Below are 12,783 nucleotides of genomic sequence, written 5' to 3'. Positions count from 1 at the left end.
CGAAGATCAGAGCTGCTTCTGATTGGAAGTATTTACTGTAAGTTACTTCTAAACACGTCTAGAGGGCGAGCGAGGAAGAGCGCTGCATGAAGCAAAAGGCTGTGGGTTGGGTGTCGTGATGCTAAAGGGACGCTAGACGGTAGAAGAGACCATGGAATAGAAGACACCATGGAATAGAAGACTGGAACCTCATCCATCACTATGTGAGATGGGCGTGTGTGTGTGTTAATTATCTCACAGGTAATTGGTGAATGTGCACTACCTGTGGAGGTATCATGGACTCAGAATCATGTCATCTTGGAAGGGCTTCTGGTGGAAACATCCCCAGCGCCACTAATAAAGAATACCTGGCTTAATGGTAACAAAACTTTGCCGTTCAGTTTCTGTGCACTGATTTTTTAAGCATTTCATTGGCCAGTGAAATGCAATGGTATTTCATTTCCATGTGACAGGAGGAACTTACTGAGTACGGTGTGTTGCTTCCTTGGATAACCTGGGTAAAAACATACTTCAGCAGGAGTAACATTAAAGTGTAATCTATTATTATTCTTTTATATATTTTTATCCTTGTTAAACCTCCAAATGCTTGTGTTGTTTCAGAATTCAACACGTAGGCATCCCATTGGACTCTCAACTGTGTGAAATGACTTGCAGCTGGATTTGCTTTCAGTCCTAGGTCCTGCCCTCACAGCTGCCTGTGTCCTAAGGGACTAATGTTATCGCTTATTCTTTTAAACACGCACCTTTTTGACCAGAGCAACATCCCAGCTCACTTCCAGCCCACCCTTCCCACTTCTGGAAGTCATTCTCCACCCTCTGCCCCCACCCACAGTCGAAGAAGGGAAGCTGATACAGACAAAAGCAGAATGGAGGCCGAGTTAAAAATATGAACTTTAATTTGGAGCACTTAGTGTATTTACAGTAGAAAGGTTCTCTCTAGTCAAAGGATGACAGATTCTAAAACAAAATCCACATTCACAAACATGTGGACCTGCACCTGATGCAGGCTAATTGCTTTTTGCTACTTCTGCTTCGCTCAGAGTAACAGCCGTGAGAAAACCCTGGTGTGAGCTTGTAGATGGAATCAGATGGTCCTTACACCGAAGTAGCACATACACAATGGAGTCCAGAAAGTAGTGTGAAGTTATCCAACAGCTGCTAACAAATGACTCATATAAATGAACGTATACGCAGTCCCATTTGCAGCTACGTCAGATTCAGTGAATCATTATTCAGGGAGAGACAGGCAAGCAGACACAAGCCTACCAACCTGTGTGCAAGCACAGATTTGCAGGGACACTCACTGCCAGGTACAAAGGTACCTCCTCACCCACCCAGACACGTGCATTCTTTTCCACTCTGCACTAGGACAAACATACAGGCGTGTGTTTTGTTAATGCTGTCTTACACGGTTTCTACACGCAAAAGAAACTTTAAAAAAAGCACCAACCCTTTCATCTGACCCGCTGGCTCAGAATCCTTGTTCCTAATGAACCAGAGAGAAATGGGAGCGTGGAAAGGATAACGCCCTCCTGTTTCTCCCTGAGCCACCCCTTCTGAATCTCTGCCATTTCTGCCATAGTAAGAGGGCTGAAGGCGCAGCACTTTGATAACTTGCTGATATCAAAAGGGAGCGATTCTCTGCTGCTCCCAGAAGTAACGTGCCGGTTGTGGGCATGTCCTCTCACAGCTTCCCTCGAGTCAGATTTCGCAATCAAATGGCTGCAATGTGAGCCGGTTTAAGTATCCGATATTGCAGAAAATTAGATCTGCAAAAAGTGAGCAAGTATTTTAGCATTTGAACCGCCAGTTCAATCAAGTCACCCTACCAGTTAGCCTGTCACATGGTGAGCAAAGCACCTGCTTCAGCAACCACTTGTCTGCAGAGTAGCTGAGCTATCACGTCACTCTGAGCTCCTGTTTTCATCTCGATCAGAGTCCACAGATCACTTCCTTTATGAGGTGCTTTCCCTCTTTGGGAAAGGAGTTGTTGAAGAGGTTTCTCTTGGCTTAAAAGGAGTTGAACTAACACGGCGGTTATGAATCAAACCTCCAGCATACTCTGCTGCTATAAACCCCCTTAAGGAGGGTTAGAAAGGTAGGAAGGAATGGGAAAAGGAAGACAAGAAATGGAGTTACGATCCTCTCTCACCAATCACAGCAAGGGGAAAGATCAAAGATGGCTGTGGAAACTGCAAGGTTGATGAGAGTTCTGGTTTAGCAAAGCCTCTTGAATAGCTTCACTGCAGCCACTCAGCTCCATTTGGTTGAGAACGCAGCTGATGTGCTCCACAGTTGCAGCGTGGCCCATCTGCAGTTTCCAGAGTCTGACCATTTCATACTGGGCCTCTCGTAAACGTCGATGCTCCATCTCAATTCGCTCCAGATCATAGTCAGTCAGACCCAGCCGCCTCATAAACTCTTTCCATCGAGACGGCGGTACGTGATCCACTACAGTGTAGAGAACAGCAGGATCTGAAAGAAGAGAAGGAATGAAGTGTGAGAATCAGGGTACTGCAGCCTCAAGGGGAACATGTCTTGGGACTGCAGAAATGGGCAACAGGAATCACAGAATTATAGGGGTTGGAAGGGACCTCTAGAGATCATCAAGTCCAACCCCTGCTTGTTGAAGGACTTGTAGGCTCAGAGATGCTGGCCAGGCTTTGAGCTGTGCATGAAGTATGCATGCGCGTACACAAGGCAAGCACACCTGGTAAGATCTCATCCATCCTCCCAGCCATATCTGCATAATCAGATATCCCTAGGGAGGGATACCGGAGTTACACCTACTGTCTGGAAGCTGCCTCTTCCTGGCAGTTCTGATGCAGTCTGGCAGCTCATGTGAACTTTGTAGCAGAGGTGCAGATGGTGGTGCTGCATTCACTAGCAATTCTTTTTCTTTTTGGATCTCGGGAAGGACAGTAATTGCACTCCCTTTCACCTCAACCTGAAAGAGACAATGTCTTAGTTCAGAATCACCCACAGCAGCACAGTACTCCTATTACAAGGAATCACCAGCTTTCTAAAAGAAAACGTAGCAAAGACAGGTCGAAAGCAGATGGTGAAGTTTGATTTTTTCCTGTATCTCTTGTTTAAGCAGAAGGCATCAAAAGCCTATTTCACAAGGAATTTTATTCTTCTTTTGACATAAAGAAAGCCTGGAATCCCAACCCATTGCCATTCTAGAAGTCCCAAAGGCCACTTCCCTCATCAACCTTCTTTGTAACACTATGGAAACCCTACTTTGACTATTGCTCTTAATTGCTAATCAACAACACAGCTGATGAAATGCTGTAAAGCTGGACTAAGAACATTAAGGGTTGAAGTTCTGAAGTGAAATAAAATTATCTAAATTGTCTCATCTTGGGATATATAGAGAGATAATGGGATTAAGGATTAGTTGTCTGAAAAAACAATGCATTCAGAAAGAAAAGAACACAAAGCCAGGAGTTTGAAAAGCACCTCCTAGCAAAATGGAAGTAAGATTTTAATGGCTCCACCTGCTACAATGAAAGATTTTTTAATTCAACAGCCCTATTATTCAGCTTATTTGAAAACATAAGGCCTGAAAACAGCCCATGGGGAACAACTTTACTCTGGATCCCAGGTTAATGTGGTTGAAAGAGGAATGGAAACTCTTACAATCATCTTTTTGCTCACCTCAGATACTGGCTCCTTGCTTGTCTCTGGCAAAGATACTTGAATGAGAAAGAAAGAAAACAAAAATTATTTTCACTTCCTCTCTTCCCAGAGAAAACAGGAAAGCAGCTATTCATAATCCTGACCTCAAAAGGTTTTTACAGCAAACTCTCATCTGCCAGAAACGAGCTCACATGCACTTCCAGTCACAGCACAGAAGCAGAGTTGCAGGAAGTGCACCAAGCTTGGCTGTTGAGTTTTCACATTCCCTCTAGCCTTGGATCAGAGCAGCGTAATGGATCCCACTGTTTCCCTCATATGCGTATGTATGCATACATTCACACAGCTGAGTGATGTATATCACAATCAGTATCACAGCATATGCTGCTATACTTACCACACAAGTAGAAAGGAGAGGCTATCCCATTTTTCTGAACCATCTTCACTGCTTTATTTACAATGTAGACGACACAGATAACCACAAATATCGCCACAATGATGCCAAGAACAAGGTTCCCATCTGGACAAAAGGGAGAAGGTGAATGAGTGAGAGACTGAGAGGGGAACAGGTAAGTACTTAGGTACCTGAGAAAGAAGAACAAGGGAGCACATGCAAATGGTGATGAGTAATGAATAATGACTTGAAACACTAGAGACAGCAAGGTGTTGACAGATAATGTCAACAAAACAAGTTTGCACTGAAAAGATCCCATTATCCTCGAGGTTCCCCCAATACTCACTCGGCTGAGATGAATTCGGTGAGGTAGTCACTGGGCTACTGCACTGCAGGCATTCTTCTCCAACACAGCTGAAAGTAAATCAGAAATGTGAGCATGCAGCAAATGCAACACCAGACATTTGCAACAATACTAGAACAAGTCCAGAGGAGCCTGCAAAGCACAGCAAGGAAGTGTGCCTAATGACTGTGGTCCTCGATCAGAGAGGGCTGCAATGAAGGACAATACTAATTGCTCCAGAAAGCCAGAACCTTGTAAAATGAAGATGGACAGAACCTTGAGAAAAATTCCCTCCCCTTGTGGAACTTGAGTCAGTTCTCTGTCCTGTTCAACATACAGTCACACAGAGAAAAAGAAAAACAGCCCACCTGTTGCAATGCTTGCAAAGGTTATTAAGCGTCATGAAGAACATAGGCTTACACTTGCAAATTGCATCTCTGTCCTTTGAACCTGCAGAGAAAAGAAGAAACTCTTGCCAAAATCTGGACAACAAAGAAACAGAAAGGGGAAAAATTCATTCCAAGACAGGTGGGAGATTATTCCTCTTTGAGCCTGAAGAACTGTTATTGGAGAAAGGAAAGAAGATTCAGATTACTTGGGGCTGGGGAAGAAGAAAAAAATAATAAAGGTGAGGGCATCACTGTTCTGGTAGGTCAGACACCTCTGCAGAGGTTGGGAAAGGTTAAAAAAGAAGACTGCATCTGAGATGGGTCTGATGGATAAGAATAGTTTCAGCGCAGAATGGGGAAAGTCACTCCAGTTCAAGTGTGACAGGAAGGGGAAATTACATTAGGCAAAAATGAGGAAGAAGTGGTCTCTGAGCAGCTGGGACTGCTGAGGAAGTCAGTCCAGGGTAGGGAGAAATCACTTCAAGCGATGGGACACACATATTCACACTTGTGATCTGTTCTATGAGTGTACAGGGTGAGAAATTGAAGACCTATTGCTTTTAAGCAAGCCACGGCACAGATGCTGAAATTAAAAAAGAGCAGGCAAGAGTAGTGAAGGAAGGACAACATTAAAAAAGAGAGGTAAAAAGGCATTAGAATAAGCAGCATACATTCTGTTACATGCGAGGGACAGGACGAAGATCAGATGAGGGAAGGAAGTCACTCAAGGACAGTGTATGATGATGACCCTTGAGGGCAGGTGTAAGCATAAAAACTGTAACAGAATTCACTACACACCACAGGGAATGCATTTAACAAGGAGACAGAAAGGGGACAGGAGAAGCAGAATTTACGAGGAAGAGGGGATTGCTTTAGTACAGCAAGGTAAAGAGCATTTAAAGGACACGAGCAGAATTAGACTTCAGGACAAACTGGAGGGTGGCAAACAGAATGGGGTTAACATCTCTGATCCCCCACTGGAAAGGAGACAGCTTGACATAGCTAACATGGCTCGTTCTTTTAGACATCTGCACCATCCCCACATTACAGTGATGGTGATGAAATCCCAGTGGGTATACTTCAGTATTACATCAAGACACTGCATGATATACTATGATGGTTCAGCATCTGACTGACAAGCAGCTCAGCTGGACACTGAAAACAGTGGTGTTGTCAGCCTTTATATGTACAGTACATAGACCAGTTAGCAAGGGAAATGCAATGAGCATACAGAAAAATACCCAGTGAAAGACAAAAAAAAAGTAAAAGGAAAGTAAGTAGGTAATCTGCATTCAAACATAAAGATCTTACATCAGTACATCCAAGGAAGGCAGAGCTACTGAAATTAAGTAGCAAATATATCATGATAGCCAACACAAGAGAACACACAATTAAGGTAGAACTTGTAACAAAAAAACACGGATTGATTGCAAGGCATGCAAAAAAGTTACAGTCTTCCTCAGGAAAGCAGGCAAGCAAAACAGAGTTGTCCCAAAGCTGAAATCGCTTAAGGGCAAGCTGCTGCACCACAGTAGAAAGCAAGGAGAGGGATGCTAACATCTATCTTAATGGCATCTGCCAATAGATATATCTGTATACCCATGCTATACTTACAGTTAGCAATAATTCCATTAACACACGGACTGCAGTTCTTACACTGGAAGAAATCAGCCTGGCCAAACTGATATTGATTCTTCCGACAGCCACACACGGTATCCTGCTTTAGGGTGCATGGGGTCACTTCTATCTGCCGCAATTCTGAGGAAAGGAATGAAAAGTGACTGAACCAACTCTACCTTCAGCTGAGACCACTGTTATGACAACAGTTGTTATTAGCCGCTAATCTACACACTTTTTTTCCCCAGACCCTCAGCTACTACTACCACCAGTTTTCCCCAGGGCCCACAGATAACTCACCTGTACGGCACCGTGTACACCGGAAGCATTTTTCCATGATGTTGTCAACAGCTGTGAATGTGCCATTAGGACAGGGAAGACAGACAGGGGCCAGATCAGGCCGTTCACAGTCTTTTGACTTGTAGGTACCTGCAACAAAAACAGCTTAAGAGAGATCTGACAGGAAGATACATGTGTTGTCTTGGGGAGGATTGAAGTCACTGAATCCTCAAAGAAACCCTGGAGTCTACAGGGAAAGGACTGAGCATGTATCTTCTCACCAGCATAGAGGAGACTGACAGTCCAGGAAAAGAGACAGGAAGAAAGAATTTCCTGTCAAGGAAACGGAGCACTGACGTCACTATAGGACAAGATAGTTTGAGAGCATGGGACAAGTGAATGCAACTGAGGTGAAAAGTAATGCCCTTATTCTACTGAACTGTACCTGCATGGCACCTCATGCAGCAGTGGGTCCCTTTGGGATGTCGGTATTGTCCAAGCTGACACTGCACCTGCCTCTTTTCTCTCCTTAAGAGGTTAAAGGGATCTCTTCCATCCAAAGTTACCCGACGGAGTCGCAGCATATATGGCACTGGAGCAATTCCTACTGATTCCTCCATCAGCACGCAGACAAATGTTAAGATAACCTGCAAACAGAAAACAGGGAAAGGGAGAAAAAGAAAGAAAAATGTTAGAGAATCTCTCATCTCCTGGTAGACTGCACAGCTGACTTCAGCAGTGCTCAGTATTAGAGGGAGCCACGCCTGTCATATCTATTAATACAAGCTAGCTGTACACAGAGCAAATATTTTTGGTGATATACAACATATAGATGGAATGCCTTGAAGATGCTGCAGCTTGCAAGAAAATTAATCAAGAGCAAAGGAATGTTTTCATTAAGGAAAAGAATAAGTCAATCTAGAAACAGTTCCAGAGAGAAGAATGCATCCAGTACCTGCAGGACAACTGAATAAGAAAACCAGATGGCAAGTCTGGAATAAAAAGGCATAGGATGATATCACAGTAGGGTATTCAGTTCTGGTTTAATTAGAATTACTTTAGCTATAGAACGATTATGTTATTAATATTATTTATTTTAACAATATAAATATTATGACTGCCTTGACTGCAGTATGATGTGTGCATGTATGCGCTGGAAGGAAGAGCAGAACAAAGGGTTAACGAACAGCTTGAATTGCTAATGAAGGACACCGTTCCCAGCAGCAGAATTGAGAAATGTTCTGTTTGTGTCATGGCCAAAAGGTCTGCATCCTGCTAGGACCACAGAACAGATGAGTCATCAGCCAAAGACCCTGCGCATGAGAATGTGGGCAGACTCAGCACAACACATGAACAAGTCCTCAGACTGCAGGTCCAAGAGAAAAAATAGACCTTGTATTCAGACAATCAAAAATTAAACAACATCAACATGAAAAGGAATACCATCTCTCCTGCCCACAGAACTGCACACTGAGCTTTGTTATACTAACTTCTCTACATTGCGTTGCAGTGTGTTCCCAGCTTTCATTTTTGCAGTCAGTAAGGTACCTTGCTGCCCAACTACACAGATCTCTTTTTGCCTTTTTTTTTTTACTTTTGGCTACGAGGGCTGTAGCAAAAGAAGAGCAAACCAGTAAGGGTAAACCACAAGGCTGATACCAGTTTTGTGGTTGCAATCTTCAGAGAGGATATGCAAAATGAAATGGCTATGACAGCCCCACGCTACCCTGTTTCTGTCCCAAAATTAAAGCTTTGGAGGAGAAAGTTAACACGTTTAAAACCTTAAGAAGGATATGGCTTGGCAACTCTAACAAAGCAATAACTCAGTTTTTTTCCCCAAGGATTTCAGAGCTCTTTGTCACATAACAGACATACTGAAGACACCAGCTGCTAAAATAGTAACAAGTTTAAAAATAAAAGAATTTTTAAAATCACATATTTAAATAGCTGTCATTTCAGGCTTGATTAGCTGACCACAGGATAAATGCAAACATTCCAAAATTAAGTAAGAAATAACATTTGTTCCAGCAGCCTCACAAGATTGACTGTCTGTGGGGAAACGGGTAAAAGATCGTTCACACAGATGGTCTGATAGGAGCAATAAAAAACTGGCCCTTCAGCCAATGATGCATCTTCCAGCAAGGGAATATATACAGCTAGTCCAAAAGTCAAACAAGCCAGTAATATAAACAACAGAGGGAAGCATCAAAGATCGTGCCAAAAACAGATGCAAGATTAGTCACATACATCTCCAGAAAGGAAAACAGGAAAGGTGTTTGCAATCATTCAGATTAAGTGAAAGCACATCAATAAGTGTAACCAAACCAGAATTAGTACATTCGTTATTACTGATCAAAATCTGAGGATCAGAGCGTGTCAGACCACAGATGACTCACAACCAATGATTCAGCCCTTTAAAAGAAAAAAAACAACCCACCACCATCTTAAGCAACTCCCAGACCACTGAGCAGTTACACTTGTTTACACCCACAATAAAGAGTTCAGGAAATACATGAAATTATCAAGCAAGGAAGCCTCAAATCTAGGCGGCAGGTTGAGTTTACAGGTCCTCTACAACTGAAACGAGTGGTTTTCCGCTGCTGGACATTCAACTCTCTGCTCTAATCTCACTTGCCAGGAGAACAAACAAGTGCCCAAAAATCAGCATTGCTCAGAAAAATGGACAGCCTGGATTACCGAACCGAACGATAACTCAAACCACCAAACCGCACTGTGCACATCGGTGATTCATGGTTTTAGCTAGCGGGCGCTGCCCAGGAAAAACGAGTCAGTAGAAACTCAAGGCTTCAATTCTGAAACTGACGCAGAAATGAACGTAATAACCGCAGGTGAAAACATGCACAACTTCCTCAAGCCGTTCTGCTCCTCCAGGTGACAGCCACGCATGCAAGCTCTTCACCTGGGAAGCAATCCTAGCTCCTTCCCATGCCTTCCAAGCAACTTATTGGCTGACAGCTCCAGTTGATACAACAGTGAATCACACAAATTAGCAGCTCTAGGAGTTGGGAAGAAAATAAGAGCGAGGAGACTCCAAAGAAATCAGGGTGCAGCATCACCATTCTTGTGTGATTGCTTCAGCCATTACCAAAAGCTCTTTCTTTGAGGTTTTTAGAGGTTTTTAGTTTGATGTACAAAGATGCACGGGAAACCAGCACTTCTGCTTTAAGCATTGAGAAACGTATATTAAAGCAACATTTACAGGAAGCTTTTCTCATTGCTCACAAAAACCTGGAAAGGTCACAAGGAGGATTCATTAACTACTATTATACATAATCCTCTGCTTTATGAAGATCAGATGGTGGAACACTGCATTTTGGGCCTTGTCTAAAACCAGGAGACTGCATCCTGAGCACGCACACACAACCATCACCCAGCAGCCTGACCCTGAGGGTGCAGCCACACACCTCAGATCAGAGCACTGTCCCAGTGGGGGCCTCCCCCTTCACACTTCCCTTCCCAGGGCTTTAATTTTGAGACAGCAGCTGCCCTGGGGCCAAGCTCAGGTCCCTGGATCAGTGATTCACTAGGTGGATTTTCTTTAGCAGTCAAGTAATTGCCACATGCTGAATCCAATTCCTTAGAACTGACAGCCTCTATTTAATAGAAAAACGGAGTGATGTTGCTTCAAGATCCTCTTTCTGTTCTCAGGTTCACAAGGCTGGATTTCCAGGCATGCCAAGGAAGCATAGGCACAAGGCCAAGACCATAACACAGAATATCATGCTCTGTCCCCCAAATAAAAGCAAAGCAAAGCTGCCTTGGGATGAACAAAGACATGGACAAGAAGGAGGTATATGACAACATTGTTTTTACCTCAAACAGTAAGGCTAGTTCAAGGAAAACCTATAACTTAAAAAATAAAGCCATCCAAACCGGCAATACCGATTGCTTGTGAGAACTGAAATTACCACATAATACAGATTGGCACAAGCCCAGGTAACAGCATTCTTCATTTGGCAGGAAGTTGACAGTCATCAAAAATAGAAATTAAAATTGCATTAATAAGCAGATGCAAATGGAATGAACTTGGATGGACAATGCAATCAGAAATCCAAGCAGATGCTGTGAATTCTTAGGAACTTAGGACTTGAGAACAAAACAGCGTGTGCTGTTACGTGCAAATCCATAAGGACCCTCTGCTTGGAACCGAGACTATTGGGCTGGTCCCCAGTCCTTGGAATGTGAGTTAACCCAGAAATGACAATGATCGGAGCTACAGAACAGCTGCTACAAGAAAAAATGACTAAAAAACACCACTCTGTATAAGAGGCAGCTGAGAAGTAGGTCCCAAAGTCACGAACACCACAGGGAAGATGAAACAGGATGGCTATTCCCTATGTCTTCCAAAGGAAAAACTAACAAGCAACATACAAGTGAAAGGCATAAATTATCTGTAATGAGCATGCGGTGTAATTACCAAGTTAACTTCGACCAAATGTGAGTAGGAGGGAAAGAATTCCCTGAAAAAGAAAAGTCATCCTACTAAGGAGCACTCTTCCTCCACCACACTGTGTAACTGAGGACAAGGTGACATATTGAAGAGTTCAATGCCTTTTGTGCATTTTGTTGCTAACAACATCAAAAACATCACATATAGCACATGAATTACAGCACAATACACGTACCTCTATCACTAGGACAGAAATGCACTTTTTCAGGTTTGCTGCTTTAAAACCCATACACAAGCCAACTCTACAGTTCACAAATCCCATCCAGGCTCTTGAGATGCCAGTGCTCTGCAGCCAGGTGAAGGGGTGAAGTGCTCGGCAGCCCCCAGGTAACTGGCTGCCCAAAGCTTTCACCAGCAGAATCAGAACTGGAAGAAGGCAGCTTTGGGCTGAGCAATCACAGCTCCGTGATGGCACACCAACAACTGGCCGGCACTGCGAATGTAAAGCAGTCACATGCAGGCGTCTGTCACTGAAATAATCGGGTTTTCAGGGATAAGTAGTTTGAACTTGCAAATCCTATGCCAGAATTCAGTTAATTTAATTTAATTTTAAAGCAAGAAGTTGAAGGCCAGCCAGCCAGCCGAATTGAGAAAGACGTAGAAACTGGATCCAAGAGAGCCAAGAAGGAAATTAACCAACCAACTCGCTTTGTAATGCCCCCCCAGCTGCAGAGCTGGGGCACAGCCGCCTCTCGCCCCGCACAGGGCGGCACAGCGGACACAGCAGCAGCGCCCACAGACACCGGCTCGGGCTGCCTGACCGCGGAGCTCCACCGGCGCCCCGGGGCAGCGGCAGCCTCGCGAACTGGAGCGTCCCGCGGTGCCTCGGGAGTTAACGGCGTGTGGGAAGCCGACACGCGTTCCTGTAAATCCAACAGCCCGTTCCCTGACTCAGGGATAAATCCCGGAAACGCCAGAGCTCGGAACGGACCTCCCGGCCGGCGACCCCCGCACCCCTCAGCGACACAAAATGGCCGCTGCGGGGCGCTGCCGAGGGGGGACACGAGCCCCCGGTGGGGGGCGGTGGGCTACGAATCCCCGCAGCGACCCTACAGCGGAGGGATCGCCCGGCTACGAATCCGGGACCGACAGCCACCAGCTCGCCCCCTCTGCAGCCCCGTCCCGAGCTCGGGGTGCGGCGGATCCCCTTCTGAGTGACTTACCGTCCCCAGCGAGCCGCGGGGCAGCGCCAGCCCGCGCATGGCTCCGCGCCCCGCTACGTCCCCATAGCGGGGTCCCGGCTCGCAGAGAAGGCAACGACGCAGCCCAACCCCAGCCGGAGCGAAACCAGCCCGTCTCCAACTTCCTGCCGGAGGCAGCGGCGAGAGCAGCAGCTCGGCGGCAGGAAAGAGGGCGGCGAGACGCCGAGCTCCCCGCCCGCCCCCGCGCGGGACGGGCGCGGAGCCGAACCGTGTGTCGGGGCGGCGCCGCTTCGGCGCTAAGAACGAAGGGTTCACGGCGCACCATGAGTTAGTTGGACACGGCAGAGTTGAGGAGCTGGTGCCGAAACGCATCACGCACCGCCTCAATGTTTTCTGCCGTTATCTCTGTGCCGCAGCCTGAGGTTGAACTGCTATGCTTTGTTTTGGAAGGATATTCCTGTTTCGTGTGTGTAAGCCCAAAAACACGCACACAACCCACAGTCAGCCTT

General features: G+C 45.3%; 1 protein-coding gene across 2 annotated transcripts; it reads right to left on the bottom strand.

The window, feature by feature from the left end:
* Positions 1-878: 878 nt before the first annotated feature.
* TNFRSF1A (TNF receptor superfamily member 1A) lies at positions 879-12,432 on the bottom strand. 2 transcript variants are annotated; one of them, XM_015874548.3, is made up of 10 exons: positions 12,296-12,432; positions 7,107-7,308; positions 6,683-6,811; positions 6,380-6,523; positions 4,745-4,826; positions 4,380-4,447; positions 4,037-4,159; positions 3,661-3,698; positions 2,791-2,947; positions 879-2,475 (listed from the first exon to the last, which is right to left on the bottom strand). In XM_015874548.3, the coding sequence occupies exons 1-10, from the start codon at positions 12,332-12,334 to the stop codon at positions 2,174-2,176; spliced, it is 1,284 nt and encodes a 427-aa protein (XP_015730034.3). In that variant the 5' UTR covers positions 12,335-12,432; the 3' UTR covers positions 879-2,173. The 2 variants fall into 2 exon arrangements, with proteins under 2 accessions (XP_015730034.3, XP_085380528.1); XM_085524402.1 differs by lacking the exon at positions 12,296-12,432 and adding an exon at positions 11,308-12,089.
* Positions 12,433-12,783: the final 351 nt, after the last annotated feature.

This window comes from Coturnix japonica, chromosome 1 (assembly GCF_054131305.1).
Source record: "Coturnix japonica strain WE chromosome 1, WE-NBRP24, whole genome shotgun sequence".
Lineage (NCBI taxonomy): Eukaryota > Metazoa > Chordata > Aves > Galliformes > Phasianidae > Coturnix > Coturnix japonica.
This window is presented reverse-complemented; position numbering and strand designations above follow the sequence as displayed.

Bases quoted from the DNA above. Each gene is read 5' to 3' on its own strand.
- TNFRSF1A (XM_085524402.1), bottom strand. From the start codon at position 11,394: ATGGGATTTGTGAACTGTAGAGTTGGCTTGTGTATGGGTTTTAAAGCA. The intron at 6,812-7,106 runs GTACAGTTCAGT...TTTTTGTTGCAG, and splicing joins CTGCATGAGGTGCCATGCAG to GTACCTACAAGTCAAAAGAC. The intron at 4,160-4,379 runs GTGAGTATTGGG...CCTTTTGTCCAG, and splicing joins ACCGAATTCATCTCAGCCGA to ATGGGAACCTTGTTCTTGGC.